This window comes from Tympanuchus pallidicinctus, unplaced genomic scaffold, assembly GCF_026119805.1.
Source record: "Tympanuchus pallidicinctus isolate F22 unplaced genomic scaffold, pur_lepc_1.0 scaffold18, whole genome shotgun sequence".
In the NCBI taxonomy this organism is placed as follows: domain Eukaryota; kingdom Metazoa; phylum Chordata; class Aves; order Galliformes; family Phasianidae; genus Tympanuchus; species Tympanuchus pallidicinctus.
The window spans coordinates 10,581,450-10,606,180 of record NW_026294699.1 but is presented as its reverse complement, the minus strand read 5'-3'; the positions used below and the strand labels follow the sequence as shown (position 1 = coordinate 10,606,180).

The 24,731-nt window shown below is 40.1% G+C and overlaps 1 protein-coding gene across 2 annotated transcripts in view; it reads left to right on the top strand.

The window, feature by feature from the left end:
• Positions 1-24,731, top strand: part of USP22 (ubiquitin specific peptidase 22) — an 87,168-nt gene that overhangs the window by 35,015 nt on the left and 27,422 nt on the right. Inside the window, exons 3-5 of one of the 2 annotated variants that reach the window (XM_052679538.1) lie at positions 5,032-5,145; positions 5,682-5,726; positions 10,249-10,350. In XM_052679538.1, coding sequence (XP_052535498.1) covers positions 5,032-5,145; positions 5,682-5,726; positions 10,249-10,350 — 261 coding nt within the window. The remainder of the gene's footprint in view (positions 1-5,031; positions 5,146-5,681; positions 5,727-10,248; positions 10,351-24,731) is intronic. The other variant, XM_052679539.1, reaches the window with a different exon arrangement.

Here is a 24,731-nt window from a genome sequence, read left to right as displayed (position 1 = left end):
GGTCCCATTCAGCATCAGCTGTTCCATTAATTTTCTTCTTTGCAGCAATTGTGGTGTTGATGGCTTAGAAAGAGTGAAGGTCGGAGCTGGGAGGTAACCTGGTTTAGAAATGCTGGAAACAGCAGTAGGTCAATGTGCTCGTGCTCTAGGACAAAAAAAAACAAAAACACCCCAAACCCAATGAAAAAACCTGTGTGATGCTTCTTACTGCTTTTTGTGAGATACAGTCTCAAAGAGGTTTTGAACTCAGTTACTGGGATTAGGAATCTTTACTGGGATTAGGAATATTGGGAATCTTTACCAATGCAGAAGTAGAAATTTGTCCAGTAAAACTCTTCCCTAGTAAAACTCTAAGGATTTTTGGTAGAATATACATATGGAAAAAAAAAATACTTCCAGTTTAAGCCACACCTACTGTTTAAAAGATGTGTATACAGTTCTAAATTGAGACCATTATAAAGCATTTGCCTGTTTATCTGTGGCTACTGTGTAAACATCGTAGTATTTTTACTGTTAAGCCTACTATATTTAAGGAGAACTCTTTTGAAAGAGCCATTAATTGTACATGTAGTGAGCTGCTGTTTCAGCCATGTGTTTGGGCAGCCTGAATTCTTCCACGTTAACTTCCGTGCAAGGTAGAATTTGCTGAGATCTGCTATAGGGAAATGTCTCCCATTGCCTTGAATGGAAAAACAAAAGCTGGACAGAGGAGGGAGATGCTTTGAGAAGGATGTGCTCTTGCTTGAAGGCTGCTGTATTTATTTTAGTGGTGCTAGATAATTGAGAATATATCAGAGAAGGTGCTTAGCAAAGGGTGTACAGCCTTTGTGTCAAAAGCTGATTGTACAAGGCAAAACACAGTACAGTGTGATCCTGTTCCAAAGAACTGTTAGTTTGTGGTTAACTGTGAAGTACGTAGAGCACAAATGCATGTAATGTGCAGATAATACAGCTGCCTGCTTCATTTCTAGCTTTGGAGTTTCCTTTTTTATTTTTCTAATGTATGTTTTGGTGTTTAACTTCCAGCTGCATGTGAAATGAGCTGTAAAAATGCCTAGTTCTGCTCGTACTCTCTGTTGCTTTCAGTGCTGCAGTTTTCATTGGAGAAAATAACATCTAATAGGCAAAAACGGGTTAAGTGCTTAGAAATTTCAAAATGAACAGGAATTATTTTAAAACACTTGGTGACTTTTTGCTGAGCCAACATCAGTCTCCATGGAGACTAGCAGGAGTTGCACACTTAATCACAGTTCTAAGAAATATCATAGATTTCAGCTGCAGCAGCTGTCTGAGCACTGGAAGCAATGTTTTTGCAGCTAACTGCTCAGTGTTTCTGGAGCCTTCAGGATCATAGTCCAAAGTGTTCTTAAAATACATCCCTTGTTATCTCTGCTTCCCTGAGCAGTATGAATTAGGCACTCACATCCTGACTGTATAGCAGTACCTGTGCTCTTGCAGCTGCTTGCCTGTTCGGTCCTTGTTATTAATACTGTACTTGTTTTAATATGTTCCTTGAATGAATTGTGGGTGTGGTAAGATCCTGCTGAATGTTTGGGTTTTTTTTAACATTCTGCATTGCTCAGGCTTTGTTAGTTCAGTTAATACTTCTGCTATGTTAGGAATAGTTAATGCAATATGCAGTTTCTTGCACAGAATATGCAGATGTGCTGGTTTGAGCTTGATAACATGCCACAACTGTGTCACACAAACTCCTAAGAGAATTAATCTTGGTCTAGGTAATATACTAAAATAAAGGTATGAATTCAGTTTAGTAATTCCCAGAGCAGAATTCTGTGTTGCTGTGTGTTTTGCTGTCCTTCAATGAAATGGTTATTCCAAGGAGGATGATACCAAAGTGTGGATCACAGGTCACCTCCTGAAGGATATGTTGCAATGAAACATGCCCTATTCAGCCAAACAGCATTAGTTCTGGTCACCTGGGTCTTTCAAAAGCTGAACATAAACACTCCTTGGTCAGTAGGATGTGCATGCATACCTGCTGTGTTACCTGCTTGCTTATGTATTGTTTTCTTGTTCCCACTATCTCTGGCCTCTTAACGTTTTTCACAAGGACATCAGTGGATATGCTTGGCAAAGTAAAGCACTCAAGCTTGAAGCACTTTACATGGCTCCCAGATGGAGAGGATGAAGACCTTTTGCTGCCTAAATTTCAGCTTTCACCTCTGAGTGACAACTGGAACTCCTCATCACTTGTGCTGCCTGATAAAGTCGCTCTCATTCCTACGTTCTTCTCTCTGATTCTTCTTCAGACTGATGCCTTTATTTCTAAATGGCGATCTTTGACTTTCTCCTTACTATTTTTTGCAGCTGTTCAGAGTTTTGTGTAAGAAGGGATATGACAGAAATGACTCTGAAATTAAATAGCAGCCTGCTGTCAGTATAGAAGGTATAGAAGCAAAGAAAAATGGTATATAATGGTATGGAGCCAGGAATGCAGAATAATACAATTCAGTAACGTGACAAGATGATTCTTTTAAGCTTCTTCTGGTTCTTTCCTATGAAAGAAAGGAAGAAAGCATTTCTATTGGATGCATATCTTACTTTCACAGTGTCATCAGTTGTGTAATTATGTTAAAACAGAATTAAAATACAATGATAAGAGCTAATTAAATGCTTTGATTTTTGGGAGAAAATAAAATGATCTGAGGGTATCCTGAAACTCGTGAGCTGGTTCTTGTGATCAGAGAGGGGTGGTGGTAGTGCTAGGAAAGCAGGCAGCTGGGGGTCAGGGAGGCATGGAGGAGCCCAGCGAAGGGACGTTGATGGTGAGGAATGTGGGGCACCATGGAGAGCTGGTGGTTGTCCAATCAGAGACGTTTAGGTGCTGGTTCCAGGCCAGTTGTTCCCAAACTTCTCACGAGTTTGAGGCCTGTTTATGTTAATTCTGTGATCTCAAGCATTAATGCAAGTAATACAATTTGTTGTGTGTGTATTTGCAGACTTAACTGTTGGGATGTTTTTGACTGGGTTTTCTGGACAAAAAAATCCAGTTTGAAAAATCAAGTTGCGCTAATTGGAAAAAATCAACTTAAAAACTTTACCAGGAGACTTTTTTTCCTCCAAGGATCCTGGAAACTGAGCAGCTGTCTTTTGTCTTTCATTAGAAATTCCTGCCCTTCCTCTGCATTGCAATCAGGCTTGTAGAACCTCCTTTTTATTGGTGCTTGAGGTAATTTGTCCAAAACCTTTCGCAGTCTTTTTAATGACATAAAAAGTGTTGGCATATATACAGCTGTATTGTTCACATAAGTATGCTGAAGAGAGGACATTTTTCTCAAGGGTCCTTAATCAGGCAGTGGACAATTACAGCTTTTACTCAGCCAGTGTTTGTGTTAAACTTTCTGATTTACACCAGAAATTCACTCAGCTCTGAATAAGTGGCTTATGTAAGGTGATCTCTTGTTGGGTTTCATCTTGACATTTAGCACTCACATGCATAAATCTACAAAGTTTGGAAAAATAAGAAAGCACAAAGTATGACTGCCCATTCTGATGGCAGATTGAATGTTTCAGTGCTCACAGAGTGCCCCATTTATCTAATATTCTGCTAGAATCTAATATTGCAGCCCTGCTTTTTTTATTTAATTTCATTGGGTAAGTTTGCCTTTCAAAAAAAATAATAATATGGAGGACAATATTTGATTTTTTTGTATCGAGACCAATACTTTGAAGCTTCAGATTCTTTGATAGCTGTGCTTGACTGATAGTACATTAGATAACGGATTAAATATTATGACTTTATAACTCTGTGCAGCTTAATTGTGATTTTCTTTTTTCCCCTAACATGGCACAGTGTTTTGTTTCTGCTCTCCAGCACAACTGAGATCCTCCTTCACTTTTGTGATGTTCTGTTGAAGGAGTTCATTTGATCCTCCCAATAGCCAGGTGGAAATTGTGGTGCTTGATGTTACAGGAGGAGGTAAATGCCAGCAGCCCTTCGCTTCTTCCACAAGCTGGGGTCCAAACAAAGCAAAAGCCTGAAATAATGAAACAGCGATGATTAGCAGTCATCTAATAGATGTTATGCAAACTTCTTTAAAGTTACTGTTCTCTTTGTTACTTGCTAGAAGTAACAAACAACTTGATGTGATCACTGAAAAGTTGATTGAGAAGGAGGAGGTTTCCTTTGTTTAAAACAGGGCTATAGTGAGATTATTTTCATAATATTATTCATCTACAAATAAAAAGAATGTAGATATAAAATAAATGGAGCATGCACTCTGAAGGGAATGCATTTTTCATCTGTCTGCTACATGAAGCTTGTAGGATTTTTTTCAACTTCAATTGTGGTTTTTTTCTGTTCCAATGTACTGAAAAATCAGCAGTTTGCTATGATTAATTCACACTTTGCTCCTCCTTTGGTCTATCTTCAAGCAAAAGGTCATTTCCCAGTTAGCTGCTTTATTTTGTTTGTTGGCTTTCTTTTGTTTAGGGTTGTGAAAGGAAAATATTTGTAACATTGCTCAGTGTTCCGATGCCCACTTAAAAGGGAACACTTTAAACAAGGCAAATTGTGAGGCACCAGATCTGTGGGATAAACCAACTTGCTCAAGGATGAGTATCTTTCCTTTTCAGTGTTGTCTCCTGTTTGAGTTTTCATTTGGGTTTTAAGTAGGTGCTTTCCAATGATCTCAGTGACTTTGAGTAGAAATTGTGCATGTCTTAAGAGAAGACAACTGGAAGTAATATATCAAGTCTTAAGATTATAACATGGTATTAGTGTATAGCTGTCTGTGTGATTACGCCTTTCAGTTCCTTATGTTTGAAAGGTATGTTGTGAGTTACAAATCTGAGGCAAATGCTTTGTTTTGCTGTGCCAGATGCAATTGAATAACTCATAATTGGGAATGTTTCCCATTTCTTCTTCTTTTTCCACACAGATTCCAAGGTACAGATACTTTTCTCGTGGATTATGTGGACGATGGTGCATGACTTGAAAGCTTGCTCATAAAACATGCATTAGTTTATGAACTCACGTTCTCTTCTCCCAACTTCCCTTCTGTTTTGCAGCCATAGACCTTTTGTATGGGGGTATATACTGCTTTATGTGTCAAGATTACATATACGACAAAGACATGGAACAAATTGCCAAAGAAGAACAACGAAAAGCTTGGAAATTACAAGGTTTGGTTTTCCTGCCTGAATTTCTTGTTTCTGTTTTTTACCATACCTGTCCCTCCCATTTTGTCAATGGCAAAACAAAGTAAGGGGAAGAAAGAGCTCTTTAGAAATAGCTGTGCAGGCTGTGGGAGACAGAGATTTAGCTAGTGCTTTCCAGGAGCTGCTATTAGTGTTTATCATGTGCACCACACCTACTTGTAGCAAAACTATTTCTAATTGCAAAAAAAAAAAATAAATGCATATCTAACATTAATCCTGCAAAACTTGCATAGTAGCAGTCAGGTCTGTACTAGGTAGCACATGTAACCATCTGCTCCTTTAGGCTGTTGTAGGTGTTACGGGCAAGAGGTCTGTTCCCCTCACATGAAATGCCACCTTTGTGTGTGATTTTTTTTTTTAATAGAACGTGCCAGCTTACTTGCACTCCTGTGCTTTCACAGTACACGCACAGTATCTATGTAGAAATATTGACACACAAATATATGTACACACATTTGTTTTATTATTCAGTTTGCTTTCCCTAATTTTTTCTTTTTTAGCCTTCACCCCAACAGTGGTTTCTCACTACCAGTGTACAATGACAGGTAAGAGGCGTGGGCTGGCGACGCACTTCACTAACAAGCGTCCCTTTGCTGGTTATCCTGCCATTTTAGACATGAATCACAGTTGTGCCAGTTTTATCATGCAAATTGTTTTCCTCCTGTTTGGATATGTTCCAATGAGTGCATAATTACAGCAGACTTAATTTCGTGTGCCCTTCCCTTGACAGAACTCCTCCTAAACGAGTATTTTCTCTTTTTTTTTTTTTTTTTTTTTTTGGAAGTGAAAGGAAGTAGCATTGGTCTCAAACTGAGCAGTTTTAAAGCTTCAGTTGCAGTAGCTCGTCATCTTCCATTTCCAGTGGCCTCTAGGGGTGTGTTTTCTTAAAGTGGAGAAGTCTACCTTTAAAGACAGACAACAACTGTCTAGTAAGGTCTCTTAGTGAATCCATGGCATCCTGTTTCAATGTGACAGCCGTAGTAAGGGCTGATAGGACTTCAAACCATTCTTAACCTCATTTCCAATTTTAAAAATAGAGACTAACGTGGAATTAACTGGAGCTTTTCTGATGGCCTATCAAAAGTGTAACTGCATTGACTTGGTTCTTATTGCAGATTGCATTCTTCTTTCTCTTAATGCCCCATTTTGAAGGTATGCAGGCATGGGGGGGGGGGGGGGGGACACGACAGTGAGGTTGCCAGCGAGTTCTCAATACAGAATAAAATGCTGTAGCACAAAGCTCTTCTTTTGAAAGAAAGACACAGCTGAGATGTGGTTTCAGACCTTGTGTTTAGGCTGTGTGCCTTTTCTGAAAGCTCCTTCAAACTTTGCTAAGATGTGTTGTCTTGGGTCCCAAACTCACTGGCCGCAACAGGGTAACTCTTGCTTACAGTGCCTTCAAAGAGGGAGGCACCCAAGTTCCTGACTTCTGAATGTGTGCATTCAAAGAACATTTTCTTAACTGTGATGAATGCTGGTGCCTTTTGGACCAAGATGGAGCTGTTTTGTTCTCCAGTGCACTCTGCCTGGGTTCTGAGGTAACACAGCCAGCTACTTAGTGGCTTGCTGTGTCCTCTTAGACTTCACAGGCTTGTGGTGAAGGGTGTGCATGTGTATACGTATATACACACTTACATATGGATGCATATTTATACCAGTACATACGTTGCATCTTCTGTGCTAAGGCAGCAAATCTGTAATGACCAGTGGAGATACAAAATGGAGAAGGCAGCAGTTTGCTTCACGTTGCTGGAGTGCTTGTCTTTCTTTAAAGCTGTGGCTTAGGAACTTTTGTATTATGGCTTTGCTTTGTGAAACTGTTTTTATCTGAGGAATAAAAAGCAATTTTATCTGAGGAATGAAAAAGAAATGGGTTTGTGAGAAGTAATGGAAAATTACGTCCACGTTTTTCCATTAATACAATCAATTTCCTCTCATCTGAAAAGCCATGAGGTGAGAGGGAACCCTCCTTCTTCTAGCCAGAGTGACAAGATCAGTATTACACTAATGTGCATTTCCAAGCCTCTGCTGAGAGTGCTTGAAGAGGGTTCAGGTAAACTTTACAGGATGTTCACATAACAACATGATGCCTGGAGAAGAAACTTTAAGAAAAACCCCAAATGTCATGAAATTCATTTCATACTCTTTGTAATGTTAACTCCTAGCTTGATGATTCCACGAGCATGACTGTAGTTCAGGGTTATATGACATAACACTGAACAAGTTGCAGCTCTTCCTTTTTTTTTTTTTTTGTTGTTGTTACTGAATATTCTTTAGTAACAAGGGAGGTGAGGATACATGGAGCCCTTCATTCTATTTAATGTCTGCATTTTTGGGTGGGAATGAAGCGGGATTTTCTGAAAGATAGGAAGCCAAACCATCTATGCTAATACTGCTCGCACAATTTGGGTTTCATAAGTTGGGGCCCGTCATCATCATCATCTTCACTCATCCATGTGTGATAAATCCTCTGAAAAATGAAAACTGGTGTATTCAGCCTAATAATATGAATTGTCAGCTGGAGGCTTCACATGCTGACTTGAATCTGGTCATTTTGTAGCATCATTTACAAAAGAAAAGATGAACCTTCACTCCAGTAACACTGCTTTCCTTTAGTTGTAATCTATGCATGTTTTGCCAGTCTTTGCTTAAGGTAATTTATATTGGAGTTTTTGGCATGTTCATGGATCTCACTACAACTTTATTATTGGTGAATTTGGTAACTTTTAAACACAGCCATCCATAGTGGATCTGGTTTTGTGCTTTTTGTTCCCCAAATTTCGAGGATAACAGGCTGTGCTCAGAAGCAGAACAATTTTTTTATTTTTATCTTTCTGACTTGTGCCCTTTCTAATGAAAGGCTTCTGTAAGAAAGTGTTGTCTGTCTGTGCTGTGTTTCTCGTGGCATTAACTGTACGTGGTTGCTGTGTTGATCTCATTTATTTTAACTGAATAGTGTCCTGTTTGTCCAGAATCCTGCCCAGCTTGTCGTGTTTAACTTTACTTGAAGAGCTGCTCTCATGAAATGCTTTGGTTGCCACTCTATAAGCATTTAAACCATATAATTATATATAAATAAATGAAAATACATTTGAGCAGTCTAACTGATATGTGAGACTATTGCATGCTTTAAGTGGAGCACACGTGTGTTTCCAGGTGTTAATTTTATTTGTCCCAAAAAGCAGCAGTGACAACAACAACAAAAAAAAACAACCCACAGGATTTCAACACATCTGAGAATTCTCTTTGTTTGCTTTAATTATTTTATGAGATCTCATTTGTCAGATTTCATCTTGTTATCAGGCTGCACCCATTTGGGGCATAACTAAACTGAACACAGGAATCAAACTTCTAGTTGGCGAGTGCCATGTGCTCACAAGGTGTTGAAGATGAGACTGAGATTTTAAACAGACCAGGTTATATAAATTCCTAGGGGAATATTACAGATGTGAACAGATTCCTGAAGGCGTCCAATGTGAAACTTAGTGGAAGTCAATGTTCTGACATACATGAACTGCCCATACGTGCACCTCTGGAGTTGCTTCATTCAGCATTTGCCTACTTGCACTGTGCAGTGTATTCAGAGCACTTGACTGTTTGATCTCCTCTATCTGTTATGCAGTAATTAGCTCCTTTCCTGTTTTTCTGGGTGTGTACCTTGATGCTGAGCCTTGGATAAAGGAAAGGGACTGTATAACTCTGCTATTTTTTCTTATGCTTCTTGCATGAGATGTTGTTGAATCAAATAAAATAAAGGGATGCATCGATGTAAATACGAATTTTCTTGTCCTCAGGAATCCAAAAATGAGACTTGTTATTGCTAGAACCTGGAGGGTCAGTAGTAACTGTGAATTGAACAGTTTTGGGTGGGTAGGTTCTGAAAAGCATAGCTATTTCTGAAAATGAAGATCAAAGAGCTATTAAAATTTAATGTATATTATGCAGAATGTGTAAGCCTCTAGCTACATTTTCTACTCTTCTTTTCATATGTATGATTTATAATTTATTTTCTGTAGCACAGCACTACTTCTGCTCCATGCGTTCCATGAAAAATAACACTTAATTGACTTTAATCCTTAGTTTTAGAATAGATTGCTTGTCATCTTATTATTCTTTATTTTTAATGCCCAGATGCTTTTGTGACTCGCTATAACTGACCTTGCATAGTAATTTCTCTGTGCTACGTAAGGCACTGCAGTCGTTCTTAACTGCTCAGCACATGAGTCTTTCCTGGTCTGTTTTTCTCATATCAGATTTACACTGAACACAACTGTGCTTACTTCAGATAAATGTGCTGCACTGCTTAACTGACTCATTTCTACTGCAGCTTCTTTTGAGCACTGTATCACAAACACAGCGTTGATGTTTAAAGAGAATGCTGGCAGATTACAGCTGCAGTTCACAGAAAGGGTAGTTGAGCGTTAGGAAAGTTTGGGTTGATTGGTTGTCGCTTTTAAACCTACCACAAATCAGATTTTTGGGTATTGTTATATATGTCAGTGAATCTCAAATACTGCTGATATCCAGTGCTGCATCAGAAGTCACGCTTAGTCACAGCACATCATCAAACAGGTACTAGGAGAATATGCTGTTCAGTGTATCTGAAGTACTCATTTCTGCTGGTCACCTCTACTATAAAGATTAAGATTGTGTCTGTCCATTAAGTTGGCTGAGCTTTGATATATTTAATAACATGGTCAGAGTTTGCTAATGAGATTTCTTGGCTAGCCATTATCTTCTTATAAAATCGTTGGTGTGCTGTCATGATCTGAGCACAAAGACAGTGATGGATTTTTTGAGTAAAAGTGGCTTTACTCTTGTAAACTCTGGAGTGTTATTTTTTATTTTTTTATTTTTTGAAACTGGAAGAATAGTTGTTGTCCAATAATGGAAAACTTACTTGGAAGGTTGGTTGCAGTCCTTCTGAACTTTTTTTTATTGTGAAATCAGTCTCTTGTACATAGATTGATTAAAACTTCCACATGCTGTCCATTAAGTTAAAACTTGAACACAGTTTTTAATACTTTTACTAAACAACTTCCTGAAAATTTCTTTTCGTGTGCTTAGGCATTGGAGAGAAGTATTCAACATGGGAGCCAACCAAACGAGAGTTAGAATTGCTACGACACAACCCCAAGCGGAGAAAAATAACCACAAACTGCACCATAGGTAAGCTCTAGAAATCCCTTCTGAAGCTGATACTCAGCCACTTGAATTTGGAAAATTTTGCAGTATTTTTCTGTAAACATTTTTACCCTGAGTTTATTACAGTGGGCTTTCATAAGTTATTTTGTGACTGATTATTTTATGCCACCTTTTTCTCATGTGGAAGGATATCTGCTCTGTCACTTCAGCTACTGATGATAGTTGGCAACAAAGCAAGAAACTTTTTCACAGCGTGCAGTTGAAGACTTGAACAGATTAATGATGTTATCTCAAGTCAGTCTTTATCAGATCCCATATAGGTGTGTGAAAGGAAATCCTCTAGTTCAGGTGTATCCTTAATTATAGGAGCATGTAAGTAAATCTGTTTTAACAGGTAGAATAAGCAGAGCGACGTCTTCTTGCTTTGTGTTTTAAACTCTAAATGGGGTCTGATTTTTGTACTGACTCTGAAATGATGCATAATTTGTTCTCCCGCGTGTCAAATGGCAGTTTTCAAATGCATATCAGTGCTTAATGCTTAGAGTTCAGTAGTTTGGAGCAAAGAGCTCTGAAATGCCGTTGTACCTCCTTATGGATGGAGAGTATTCAGGTAAGAGTGATGAAAATAAGTGCTTTCCAATTTATTTCCCACTGTGTTTTGATTGGGCAAGTAGAGGAGTAGAATCGGCTTCTTGACAACTCATAGGTTATTGGGCATTTTCCTGTCCTGTTCAATGCACGTTAACATTTCAGAGGTGAAGGTACAGGTGTGAAATGGCGTAAAGGATTTTTCCTAATTTTTGAACTACTTATTTTTAAATCAGAATGGATCGCATTTCAGTGCATTTGCTGTTGTCACAATATGCCACATGTAATCAGTACAACTTTTATGCCATGAAACATAATTCAGAAAATCATAACCTAAAATACACCAGTGTTCATTTCAAATAAAAAGGAATGAGGAGCGCAGTTTGTAAGCTGAAAATGTAGATAGCTTGTTAATTTTGAAGAGAAGACGTATGCATTTTAATAGTAGAGCAGGAAGGATATTTGAAGTTTCCAAAGTGCAGATGTTTTATCAAGCAGCTTGGGGAAAAAATAATGAGGCAGAGATTGCTTGTATCATGTTCACAGTAGGATTCTGTGTTCTGTGAAACTGCAGTGTATTTTGTAAAGACTGCCGAAAACTACTTAAATGATAGAATTGCATAGGATAAAAAAGAAAAAGTTGGCTTGATAGAATTCTGAAGGTGAGTGTGACCTTTCTGAGGAGTAGAAGCACATTTATGTGTTGTTTCCAGTTTGAAAGAATGCTTGCTCTTAAAGGACTTTACATTTTTCAGTCTGTTTAAAAAGGACACGTCTGGTTGCGTGAAATCTCATACAACACTGGGTTGGGGGAGTGCTCATAAAACACAGGGGATGGGGATAAGGAAAATGACTGATCTCTTTACTTCTGCAGGCATGCTTTTAATAATTTCTCCTACTGAGCCCTGGAGCTGTCTATGTGCTGAGATTTAGAAAGAGAAAAAAATCAAAGCACCCAGGAGACATAATGCAGTTTTGGGCTACAGTTAAAAGCAAAAGACTAGCTTTCTTTCACAAAAATACATTGGAGGTTTAGCTGAAGGAAGAAAAGACCTGCCATTGTCCTTGAGCCTTTTCTCTCCGTCTAACCTGCTACTAAATATATATCTGCTTCGGAGTATTTTCCCTTCACTTTCCTCACGTTGACTTGTCTGTTTGCAGTTTCAGATCAGTGAAGAGCCTATATGCAGGCTGAAATGCTGCAATTATCTGGACATGCCCATTTCTCTTTTTCTAATACTCAGTTCTTTTGACATCAAGTTTTATCAGTTCCATAGCAGATATTAGTGAATCCAGATAATCTTCTGAGGTAGGTAAGTGGTTCAGAGAATAGGCATCGTGTCCAATTATTGATTCTGAAAATGAGGATCATGTTAGTAGCCATCTGTAAGCATTGCACATCTGCTTACAAAAAAGTTAAAGTATAACCAGCTACCTTTTAGACATAAAATGCTTTCTACTAAATCATATTAAAAGGAAAATCGGGGTGTTTGCTTTATTTTTCTGTCCTAACCTCCAGAGGTGCACTGAGGGCAGTCAGGAGGCAGCACGTTTTACTGGCTCATTGATAACCCTCTGAGATGTTCTTTTGCTGATAGCAATTTCAGCATTTGTAGATGGCAGGTGTATTACTATAACAACTGAAGGAGGTGGGACTCCAAAACCCTGACAAAACATGACATAAACGGATGGATGTGCTTGTTTATGAAGATCTGGCATGGGATTTCTAGCTCTAATAATAACATTTATCAAAATCGATGTTATTCATATCTACAACACGCTCAAGTGATAGAAAAATTGCAACAAAATATATTCTATTGCATGTTTACGTGACACTTGTGCGGGTGAATGTTCTGCTCTGTGGCATAACTCTTCTCGTACAAAGTAATTTCTTTAATTCTAGATTTCTAGCAGTCTCACAGTGCATCTCAGTGTTTGTGTGTGCTGCTTTTCTGAGCTGTTTGAACTCTGTATAGCTGCAGGATTCATCTTTCATTGGCATAATAAAATCTGTCTGAAGAATACTTGGTCATGAAATGAGTGTGTTATAATGGAGGATTGAGCTGGTAATTCATTTAGAGGAAACTGTGAGCAAAAATGCTAGCTTTTGATTTTGGTTGAAATCTTGCAATGGAGTAAATTGCTCTTCAGATGAAAACTCACGCCAAGCAGTGCTGTGCAGGCCACAGGAGCTGTGCTGATTCCTTCATTTTGGAATCTAGATGAAGAACTGTTCCCTGTGTTGCATCTAAGCGTTTCAGAAGTGACTTATTGGAATTTATTATTAAGCAAGTGGCAGTGTTGAATGTCTGCATCCTTAAAGCCATGATGCAAAATCCTTACGCGGGGTAAATGTTAACAATGCATGCATTGTGTTCTCTTGTCTTATTAGACTTGAAATGCAGAACTTCCATATTTAAAGATATTCAAGAAGTGTGTATGGTCTACTCGTACTATAAACGTATGATATGCTTTTTGGTAGCAGGATGAGCTCAAGACATTCTCACACCTTCTGGTGATCCATGTGTTGTAGCATGCTGCTTTTGTCCCTATGCTGGCACAATCATTTTTGGGTGAAAAGATGGAATATTGTGAGGAATGCAGAGGGAGGGGGGGAAGGAGACATTTCTTAAAGGTATTGTGTGTTATTTCAGTAGCAATAATGTGTCATGGCCTAGACTAGTCTTCAGAAATACTCATCATGATTTTGGGATTGAAGTTGGTGTTTCTGGTGTCCTATAAACACCAAAACTTCTGTATGGAAAACAATATAAAACTTAGACTAATCAACCATTACATTAGTTTCTAGCAGCATAAAAGGAAGATAGGATTTTTCAGTCTCTTTCCTGTGAAGATGCTGCCTTCAATAAGTGAGGGCAATGATCAAGCTTGAGTTAACAAGCAAGTTCTTTATTATAGAATCAGAGTTGAAGTGAAAGTAGTACAGCATCATTCAGGCACAACTTTTCAAAGCCATTCTTCCTCTGTTGTCATTAGTACCCCCAGAAGATGAGTTCTCCTGAGTACATGAAGTATAAGCTTGGGATCAGCTGGTCTCTCATTAGCATGTGAAGTGACTTCGTGGCTAAAAATTGGTACATTAACAATGGGAAGAATTACACTCCCAAGGCACATGGGTAATTAGCAGGAGCCACCTGGGATTAGAAGGCAGAGGGTATAGCCTTTACAGAAGAGTGAGCAAATCCTTTTCAGAATGAATGGGAGAGGTGGGGGAGATTGCAAAAACCAACAGCCACACTGTGGGAGCAGGTGGTGTCCTGCAGCTGTGCAGCACGGAGCATGGGATGTGACAGCAGCAGGATGGGAATAAAAACTGCAGCAGAGCTCCTGCCTGAAAGAAGCAAGGGAGGAGGAACAGGGGGACCTGGAAAATACTTCTGGTTCTCTAGAAGCACTTTGTGATCCTTCAGAGTTCTGTAAGTTCTTTGTGGACCGTTCATGGGCAGAAGCAGTGGTAACTGGGAGGTATTGTGCTTTGAAGTCTTTGGCGGATGTACTGGCTGCTGGTTTTACTCAGCGTGAAATTCTTAGCTCTGACTCATCTTTAACTAACTTACATTTAAGTGATTGCTTTGTAAGCAGTACTGGGTTTATATATGAAATAAATATATCCACAAAAATTGCACCTCGAGTGGGATTTTAGAAAAAATGAGAGGTGATGGTGAATCTCTCAAGAATTCTGTAGCGTAAGTTGTGATTTACACAGTGGGTTGTAAAGATTTGTTTTCAGAATGTCTTGTGGGGGCTTTCAAAGTTTTGCCTGTTCAGCAAGATAAAATATAAGTATCTCTCTCCAAAAAAAGTACCCTTTTTGTGTATTGAGAGTCATTTGACTGCATGTCACTTGATTTTCCAAAGCTAATGCCAGGTAGGAAGTCACAGCATCTTTGAGCAGATGCATTTCCTGTTCATGTTTTGTTGTCACTGTTTTTATGGAGTGAGTGAATGTTGAGAGAACCAAACCCTAAAAAGCATTTTTTATGAAAGCATTGCTGAAGACTTTGGTCTTTTCCCTCCTCCTTCTCTCCAGGTTGATGCTGTCCTTTAAGCAAAAGAACCAGCTGCGTATGTCTCTGGCTAAGGGTGAAGATGTTACAGCTGAGGAAAACAGCTTTCCTCCATCAGGGGATCATCCGTTCCTTTTATTTCACCCTTGTGTATTCATTCGGTCCCTTAATTCCAGCCATGTGATCCCACCCTCTCCTGGGCATTCACTCAGGCTGCTCAGTTCATTATCCTGGTAGACGGCATTGTGCTTTTTGTTGGCCATGCTTTGGCAAGAGCTGAGTTGCTGCACTCAGCAGCTTTCAGAGCTGCTGGCCCAAAGCAGGGATGCCTCAACCTGCGCAGGCAGCAGCCACGCAGCGTCCGAACTGTTCTTTCACTCACCTTCCAGGAAAACCAATGAAGACAAATGCACTTGGACTGGCACTTCAGTGGGCTTGAGCTTAGAGTAAACCAGGAAGTACATTTTAAACAGAACAAAAAGCTTTGCAGGCTTTTTATTAGTCAGTATGAAGAAGACAGAGCAGCGTTTTTCAGAAGGTAGCGCCAGTGGTACGCTGCTGTGGCCTCTACTGTTGCTTGTTCAGTTGTTTTCTGTTTTTATTTTTTCCAAAGTATTATGCCATTGTGTGTTTTTTTTAAATCAGCATTATAAGGCTGAAGTTTGTGTCCGTGTTGGCCTATGCCATTCACCATTCCTGCTGTAGTGTGTATGGATTGCTTCAAGGCTTATGGCTCTTCATTTTTAGCCTTTGTCTGCAATCTTCCTCCCCAGGAGGAAAATAAAAAGACAACTTTGGAGGTAACTAATCTAAAATCTGGCCTGCTTTTTTCCTAAAGACTGGAGAGTAGGTAAAACTTGCAGGGCATGTTTTTCAGCTAGTAAAGATTAGAAAGGGCGGATACTGATTCTTTTTACAAAGCACTTTTTGCCCCAAGGCTGTAGTCCTGCTTTCAGGTGAAGGATGCTGCAGCAAAGGGAAACACAAACTAGTTGGCAGAACATCTTTTCTCCTAAGGAATGCCAGGCAGCTGTAATGGGAAGGGAGATATTCAACAAAACTGACTGGTTTGGCCCATCGTTAGGGTACCTCTGTTTTTTCAGTTGATTTTTTTTTTTTTTTGCAGCCAATTATGGGTTGCTGAAGAAGCTAACAGGCTTCACTAATGTATATGAGGAGCATTCTTACCAGTTCTTAAAAGTAAGATACTTTGATTTTTGGGATATCTGCGTACAGAAATCCTGTGTGTTTTCTTTCCAGTAAAGATTAACAGAACGTCAGATACGGTTCTGAGAAGTTACCTTGATGCTTGAGCCTGGTGATAGGTTGGCACTGAAACCAGCTTTAGCAGGGATGTGCTAAATGTGTGATGAGGAAAACCTTAGTCTCAGGGTTCTTGGTGAAGGTTTTAATTTGCCTGGCTTTATGTGGGAGTGGTTTAGTTCACAGCAGAACAGCAAGCTGTGTATCTGCTGGCTGAGGAGTAGTGGTTTTTCATACAGCTTTTAAAGAATTCTTGAAAATGTAAATGTTTTTGCTTCTTTTATCCTTCTTGTAAAGCTTGTTTTGCATGTTTTGTTAGTAGGGGGATAAAATCAGAGAGACACTGAAGTGTAAGCACATGTGTAGCTGCTGCAATACGAAGTACTGCTGGTGAAGAAACGTTTGAAAAGCTGGAATCACAATTCCTGGGCATTTGCCTCCAGTTCAGCCCATGAAGACAGCAGTACCAAGTTAAACTGTGCATTAGGCAGGTTGGAATTGGGTTGAATTTTTCTGTTGTTCCTTCATGGAAAACTGCTGTCCGTGTTACTTGCACAGAAAACATTTTGGTTTTGGAACTGTAGGTGGCTCTTGGGGATTTGAGACAAAGAAAGCTACACTGAGTTTACAGTATGAAGCTCCTTGGAAGATGGTTCTTGGTCCAGGACTTGGGTCACATTCCAAACTTCTATCTCAAAGCTGATTTTCTTCCTCTGGATGTTTGAAAGTGGACTCATAGTTGTTACAGATCCATACACATCGCTTTTATTTCACAGACAGTATCGCAGTTTGACTTCCTAAAACTATTTTCTGCACCTCTTCAGATGCATCATCTTCATGTTTGGATCCAGGTAGGTAGGAGCACGGAAATTCCCCCTCCTTTATGTCAGTTCAACTTCAGTGTGAAATGTTTGCTGACTCAGTTGTTACCTCTCTTTGGTACAGTAGTTAACTTTCTTCCATGCTGTGCTTTTTTCACTGTGATTATGTAACCAGCACGCCATCAAAACACTGCAGACTTGTAACGTGAAAACTGCAGTGAATGTTAATCACTTGTCGTTATCTACTGGAACTTTTTTTAATGGGAAGGGAGGTTTCTTACCAAGAAAACCCCATTTGTAGCATATAGCCCTCTGAACAACGTATCTTTCTTTATCTGAAGCCGATGGTGGGCGATCTTTTGGTTGTTTAAAGTTAAATAAAGGTTAGCAGGGCATTTCTTTCTAGTGTTATTCAGTGGAAAATAAACTAAAATAACAGATGCTTTATAGGAAAACATGTTAAAAATGCTTGGCTTTCTGCATCTGTCCTCTCTGTCCTCTAGCAGTCCAGAGGTCAGCAGATGCACCTCCTGTTTCCTTGAACACAGCCAGCATCGAGCAGTGATCCTCGTAAAAACAAAGCCTTCCTTGAAATGGAAGGTGAGTTCTTGCTGTGGAGTGCTGTAGTCAGTGCAAAGGTAGTGCCATAATCTCTAAATCAAGAGCTGAATGAGGAAGTTCAGAATTAACCCACAGAGCTACACTGACTGCTGTGCCCGTCTTGTCATGGGCAGAGAAGTACCCTTAGAGTGAGAGATACTTTTGTTACTGTTAAAAATAGATGGAAGAAACAAAAGTACTTTTGGTTTGCTGCTGTATTTCCGTTGCTCGACTTCATGTCATTAGGGAGCAAGATGTTTTCAATGAGGCCAGCAGTCTCCAACTCAGATTTGTTGATTAGTGGATCACTTTTGGATTGTGTTTACTCTAACCTTCCGTTCTGTTCTTTCGTATCTGCTCCCAGTGCTGGGTTTTGTGTGGACAGAAGGTAGATGCAGTATATACCAAAACGAGCACTGTGCATAAACAGCATGTGGCATGGTTTGTGTGCCGTGGATGGCTGGAATAGCTCTGCGCCAGTTCGACAATAATTTGTGCATATTGATATATCTGGGTGCATTAAACTTCATTGGCAGTTATCCTACTCCTTCAGTTATTAATTTGTGAAATCTGTTTTGAGGAAGGGTAAAAACTTGTAGGCAGCATATGGTGTGATATTGGGGGGAAAGGACGGCTGCGGGTGTGAATTTGATTTTGTCAGTTTGGTGGGAGTACCTCTTGTTCTTTAAGGATGCCATCTGCACAGGATTCTCACTGCAAGTCTTACGCTTCTGTGCCACTCATACAAGATCAAACTGAGCTTTGAGTTTCACTGTTTTGAGGAAGAGCAAAGCGAATATTTAATTCTGCGCTACGTTGTGATGTATTTAATTTTGTTGATAGACTTTTTTTCTTTGCCATCATGTTGCCATATAAACCTTTCAAAAGATATGTTTACAACCTAACTGGCGTCTAAAGGCCAGTTGTCTTAAAGCTCTGGATCAGTCATTCAGTGTTCTGACAAGCACAGCTCTTCACTCTCTGCTGTTTTTATTTTTTTTTTTAGATGTTGAATGTCTCTTCTCTCTGAGCTTCCTCCAGTTAGCAGATAATCATTCTTCCTGTGCTCTGATTCGTGGGACATTTATCTTAAACTTTGTGCTGCACAGTGTTTGAGACGGGACAAGCTCCTCCCTGAGTCTCATCGTTGCTTTAGGGCTTCTCTCTGCCTTTATTCAGTTCGTTCAAATTCATTTAGCTCTGTACAGCTCACTGTGCAACGAGCGCTGTGGTTGTAGGGGTCTGGTTTCACTGCTAAGTCAAGGTGTGTTATGCAGTGCATGTACCTGCGTGGGGCGCATCATGTGGGCACAGATAGCCACTGCAGCTCTCAGTGTGATGGCATCTGCTGGGAGTGCATCGTATTTCGTTTTGTCCTCCTGCTGATTGACCTTTAGGTGACGTGGGGCTCAGATAATCAAAGACACTGCTGACTATTAGAGCACTGTGTGATAATTTCTGGTGCCATGTTTGAAAGGCATTTTTCTTCTGTTGCATATTGTGACAGCTTGGGATCCAGATTACATGTGTTCATTCCTCAGTGTGCTTCACTCCCTGCTAAGAGATCTCAGCAGAGATTGGATCAAGTCAAAGCCCAACAGACAAAATTACTTGGCATATCAAGACCCACTGAAGAAATTCAGGGAAGTTTAGTGCAAGTTCTGCTGCAGAACTTAATGTCTTCTCTGTTTTGCTCCTTTTGACTGAGAGAGTCAACTAGATGGAGATGATTGCCACATGATGATTGTCTGTGCTGTATAGCTTTTTTATTTTTTAAGAGCATGATGCATTGGTTCTTGATGCCTGAGATAAAAATAATTTTGTGATGCAGATGGTCAGTAAAGATGCTGAAGACAATAAATGACAGGCATAAAAGCTATCATTTTTCTTAGGAAGAAGAAAGCCTTTATGTAGGGGTGGATTAAACTGTTTCCCAAGTTTATTTAAAGGCCTTTGTCTGGCTTTAAGTTCGGATTATTCTTCATACTTAAAATACAAGGCAGCCATTGCTTTACCAGGAACAACATAGCTTCACGTCGTGGAAATTGCTCCTGGAATACTGAAGCCACCACTAAAGTCACCTTTAGTATCTACAGGACAGTGAAATCAGAGGCAGCATGCCCAATGGCGAAGAATAGGAACTCGTCTGGGTTGTGGTTCATTTTTTGGCATCACCTTCGTTCTGGGCATCTCTGGAATCAGCGTCTGGTTTGGAGTGTATTTCATCTTCTGTGCAACAATAGTCTGAAACACTGTGCTTTTTCATTTGTTTGGTTATAAGTTGCTTGGCCTGTGGGGGGGTGGTGGTGAAAGACCAACCTGTCTCTTTGAGACAGAACCTCTGGTAAACCCTCCTTGGTAGACATTGTACTGAATCTCATATAATCATTTGCTGCTGTTTATTCCCATATCATTGCTAGCAATTCTATGTTCAAATAAGCCACAAATCCATATTTGCTATGCTGAGCTTGACTGCAGTTTTGTTCAAATATTACACCACTGCTTTTAATTGGAAGTACAGTATGATTCACGGCTGCTGCTGAGCTCCTATGGAGCTGATTTATAGCACTGCTCATAAATGCAAACTTTTTTGTTGATCCACACGAGCAGGTATGACAGGAAGGAAATGAAGTACCAGATCCTGATGCTGACTGATTTTTGTATTATCCTCTGACTTTATTCTTGCATTACTACAATGAATGATGCGCTGAGCCACAAATGCAAAAGCTCATATGCAAAATATCAGTGCAGCCTAAAAGTGGCATTGAGAATAGTTAGAAGCCCTGATTCTATAGCAGCAGAGTCCTTTCCTTGGAAGCAGGGCAGTTAATTTTGCTTTCCAGGGCCCTATGGTAGGAATAGCTATGTGTGCATTCAGGCTGTGGCTGTTTTGCTGCTCAGACTGTGGCGTCAGACAGTTGCCTGCACTGGAGGTGTGTTGCAGCAGAGGTGTTCTGGGGGCAGGAGGGTTGGCTGCCTCTGGAACTGACATTTCTGCAGCCCCTCCTGACTGCGGCCGTGGCTTTTTGCTCTGACCTCTGCTGAGCTGCTTGAACCTGCTTGAAGGGTCAAAAGCTCATCACCGTCTGCAGGTGATGCAAACCCTTTCAAGGTGAGGCAGCTTTTTCTGCCAGGCTGGCACATTAAACCATTTCACCGTGGAGTCAAACAGGTGCCAGCTCGGTGTGGCGGGAGCATCCCCTTTGGCATCGCTTAGCTGTGAGTTTGAATGAGCTGTCAGGTGAAAATGCCCTGCCTTTCCCACCTTGTCAGAGGTGGTTGCTCCGTTCTGTATCATGCTGTACTATTAATCTGGATATGTGAACAGCCCAATGAAAAGGTGGAGGGGTCACTTCATGCCTTCTCTTAGTCTGGGTCAGGTGTACGAGGCCATTACTGACAACTGAGAGCTGCTTCTCAACAGCTCCAACTGCAGGGAGTCCCGGACTCCCCTGTTGCAATGTTTTCTAACTGTGAAACAATTATTTTTAATATCTAATTAAATTTCACTTCTTGTGAGCGCAGTCTTTTTTTTATTATAGCTTGGATAGGCCACAAGAGTTAATTACAGTCCTCTTTGCAGTTGCCTTTCACGTATTTGAAAATTGTCAGCCTGTCTGTTCCTCCATTGGCACTATCTTTTTAATTAACTGACTCAACCAGTGGGTTCTTCAGTTAGTTTCTCAAGTCTCGTGTATTAATTTCATGCAAATTTTCACTCCTGTTCTTGCCTTCTCCTTGGGTTGAATAGATCTCTTAAATTGGGTGCTCTATTCCGGGCATCATCAGCGAGAGCCTTACTGTGTCAGCAGGGCAGAGTAACCTCCTCTCAGCCTCATCAGAAGCTTGTTGAGTTTCACAGTGTACCATTTGCCCCTTCAGTGCAGGATTATGTCATGTCACTTAGGTTGGATTGCTATAATAGCTGTTGCTTCTTATTTCCTCTTTGTGAACTTAAATTTTCTCATTTCCTATACCGTATTTTTTTAATTGAACTTAATTTCACATAGATTCTCCTATGTACTCAGTTGCTTTTGAATTGTTGTTCTGTCTTCCCATTACATTTTAACTACTTTGATGTAGTGTATCACTTCCGTAGGTCTATTTCATGTGATTTTATTTTGAAGCTGTTAAATAAAAATGCCAAATGCGATCAATGCAGTCAGGAGAGGCAGGATCTGCACTGAATGTAATTGAACTCAGCTCTGTTGCTGAGACACCACCGTTGCTGTGGGTGTGTCTGGACGAGTTAATGTAGGTAGGCTGTGACTTATTGGTAACTTAACTTTTTTTTCAGGCATTTTAAGGAGGAAAATGTGGAAATGGGAAATTTTGAATGGCGTTCCTCACACAGAATAAAAAGGGATGAATTGGGAACGTCTGCATGAATGCTGAGGTCACTATGGAGCTGTCCCAGTTGCACAGAAATGTGCCAGAAGTTATTGCCAAAAGACTTTGGGTTGTCATGTGAACCTGAATGAAACAATTGAGCACATGTTTCAGTGCTGCTTCTCTGTCCTGGCACTTAATGGGAGATCTGTCTTACAGCCTAACTGGGAAATACAAACTGACACATTGCTCATATGTGTTTTGTTTTTTCTTACTGTGTTTGAACCGTTTGGCAGTGTGAAAGGTGAGCAAGTGCCTCTTTCTAAAAGCAAAACAACTCTTGGCCGGGACCTTACAAACAAGCAAAACCAACAATGACAAAAGCAAACAACCGGGGGAAAAAGAACAACCCAGCAGTGGACTGCAGAACATGTTGTTAAGGTCACAGCTTTGGTGCATAGGGTGTATTTCCTGGTGTGTTTTTGTGGTCTGTTTTCATTGGTTGGATTTTATTTTGAGTTGGTAGTTACTCAGCTGCAGAAGGAGTCACATTTGGTTAATCCCTGGTAATTAATTGACCAACCCTCCTTTTTTGCTGAGTAGTTTTGGTAATAGGGTAAACAGACAAGTAATGAGGATGATTCCACTTGCTGTACAGCACTGACATCCGAAACAGAGAACTTTGCAGGTTGAGTGATGCGTCCATCTAAGTAGTCTCTGTCTCCTGATACTGATGATACAGGCAAGGAAGAGCACTCTGTTCAACTTCAGCAGTTAATGGCTTTGCTGTACGTGTGCCCTTCATGGCATAGCATTCTCTTCTCCAGTGTGCCATCTCTTGTAGCTGGACCTCAGAGTTTTCTGTTGGAAGCGGAATCAAGGACAGCTTATTTCTGTACGCATGAGAAAACTTTTTTTTAGTAAGTAATTTATTTCAAAAATAATGAAAAATATACAGTGATCCAAAATCTTCTGCCAGAAATTGGAAGAATAAAGACGGATTTTCATTTAGAATACGAATGCTATTTTTCCTGAGAGATGTCTTTTTTCTCCAGAAAGCTTTTTCTGATGTGATTGTTGTTCTGCCTCTGTAGGTGCAGGTAAACTTGGGATTTATGGAGCAGTTCATAATGCAGCGGGTACAAATAAGTCTTCTCTTTATTAGCAGTACTTCTTCATAGGTTCTGTTTTCAAAGTAAAACGAATATTGAGTGTCATCAGTGAGTTTGTAAAATACTCTGAACAAAACAGTTCTAATTAGACTCTGCTTGTGCTGCTGTATGGCTTCCACACAGGAACTGAGAAGGGGTTCTTTAGCTGAAGTACCGTGGAATAAATCCAGTGCAGTGTCATGGTTTTTTGATGGCTCACATGACCAGTGGTGGCACAGAACATCACGCTTCTTACTGTGTAAGCTTCTCTAGTTTCGTTTATTTGCACACTGCTGCTCTCTGAAATTAGTAGATGTATTTTTTCTTTCAAAAGGGACCATCTTTTGAGAATAATTGCTACCACTGACCCCATCAGCAGAAGCTATGCTGCTTCTGGCATGCAAATGGAACAGTGGTGTGTTGGTTGTTTGGGGCCCATATTTGTAACAGCTGCGTTCTGGAAATGTGCAGTCTGGTTTCTACCTGGGAGCCGAGAGGTTTGGGTTCTTTTCCCCTCTTTAGGTACTGAGAAGTAGGGCAGCGCTCCCTTGAGATGCATTTTCAGAAAGATGCACTATAAATATGTTCTTGCTGTATGAACATAAGATGAAAAAAACAAACTTAAAAAAAAAAAAAAAAATGTTTATTGCTGTGCTGCACTGTATTTCCAAGGGTTATGTTGAACTTGCTTCCTCTAAATATTTTAGTGAGCACTTCTTCAGCTTGCACTGACTTCTGATACGATTTGGTGGAGCTTCAGGGATCCACTGACACAGATGGGCAACTGGGAAGGTCAGGTTTGGGGCCAGAAAATTGCGCTCAGGTGGTGCTGACCTGTTCTTAATGTACAAAGGTTCTTGATCTGGTTGTGCTGAGCAGTTTCCTGATTCATGTCACAGTTGCATTATTCGCTGACCTACGTTTTTGCTTCCAGAATCTTCATTCAATTAAATCGCAGGTTTTTCTGGTAATATTTGTTCAGTCTGGTTTATCTGCTCTTCTTCCCATCCCAGCACCAATCCTAGCTTTTGAGACAAACCTCTTCAGAGGGGCGAGTTGAGCACCTGATTGCTTTTCAGTCTTTTGTGTTCATGTGTGGTCCTCTCATTTCCACCTCCCCAGTGCCCCCTGCCCTCCATGAGAAGTGGAATTTCCTTATCTTGTGTTGGTGTTTTCATTTCACCTGCATGGGTGGACTTGCAGAACTGCTGTTCTGGACATTCCTGCATCACAGCAGCACATTTGCCCAGCGTTGCAGATCAGTTGCTTCGAGCATCTGAAAAATCAAAAACCATTACTGGAAGAAGATGGAAGAACTGAAGGTGACAAAGGTAAGCCTGCTGCTTTTACAGCTTTGAGAGTGAGTGTGAAAGGAAATTCCTGCACAGGATTATGTCTACTCAGGGCATTGCACAAGTAGAATTCCTGCTGCTTTGCTTACACCCTGCCTGTTTAGCATGTGACAGAGCAGAAATAGTGGTGATTATGACCAAATATTTTCTTTGTTAATACCAAGCAGGATAAACCTGTCTTGACTGCAGTATTTATTTCCAGTACTTACATTTTTATCTATTAAGTTATGAGGAAAGTAGTGCTTCTGTACAAAACAGGATTACCACAGGAGC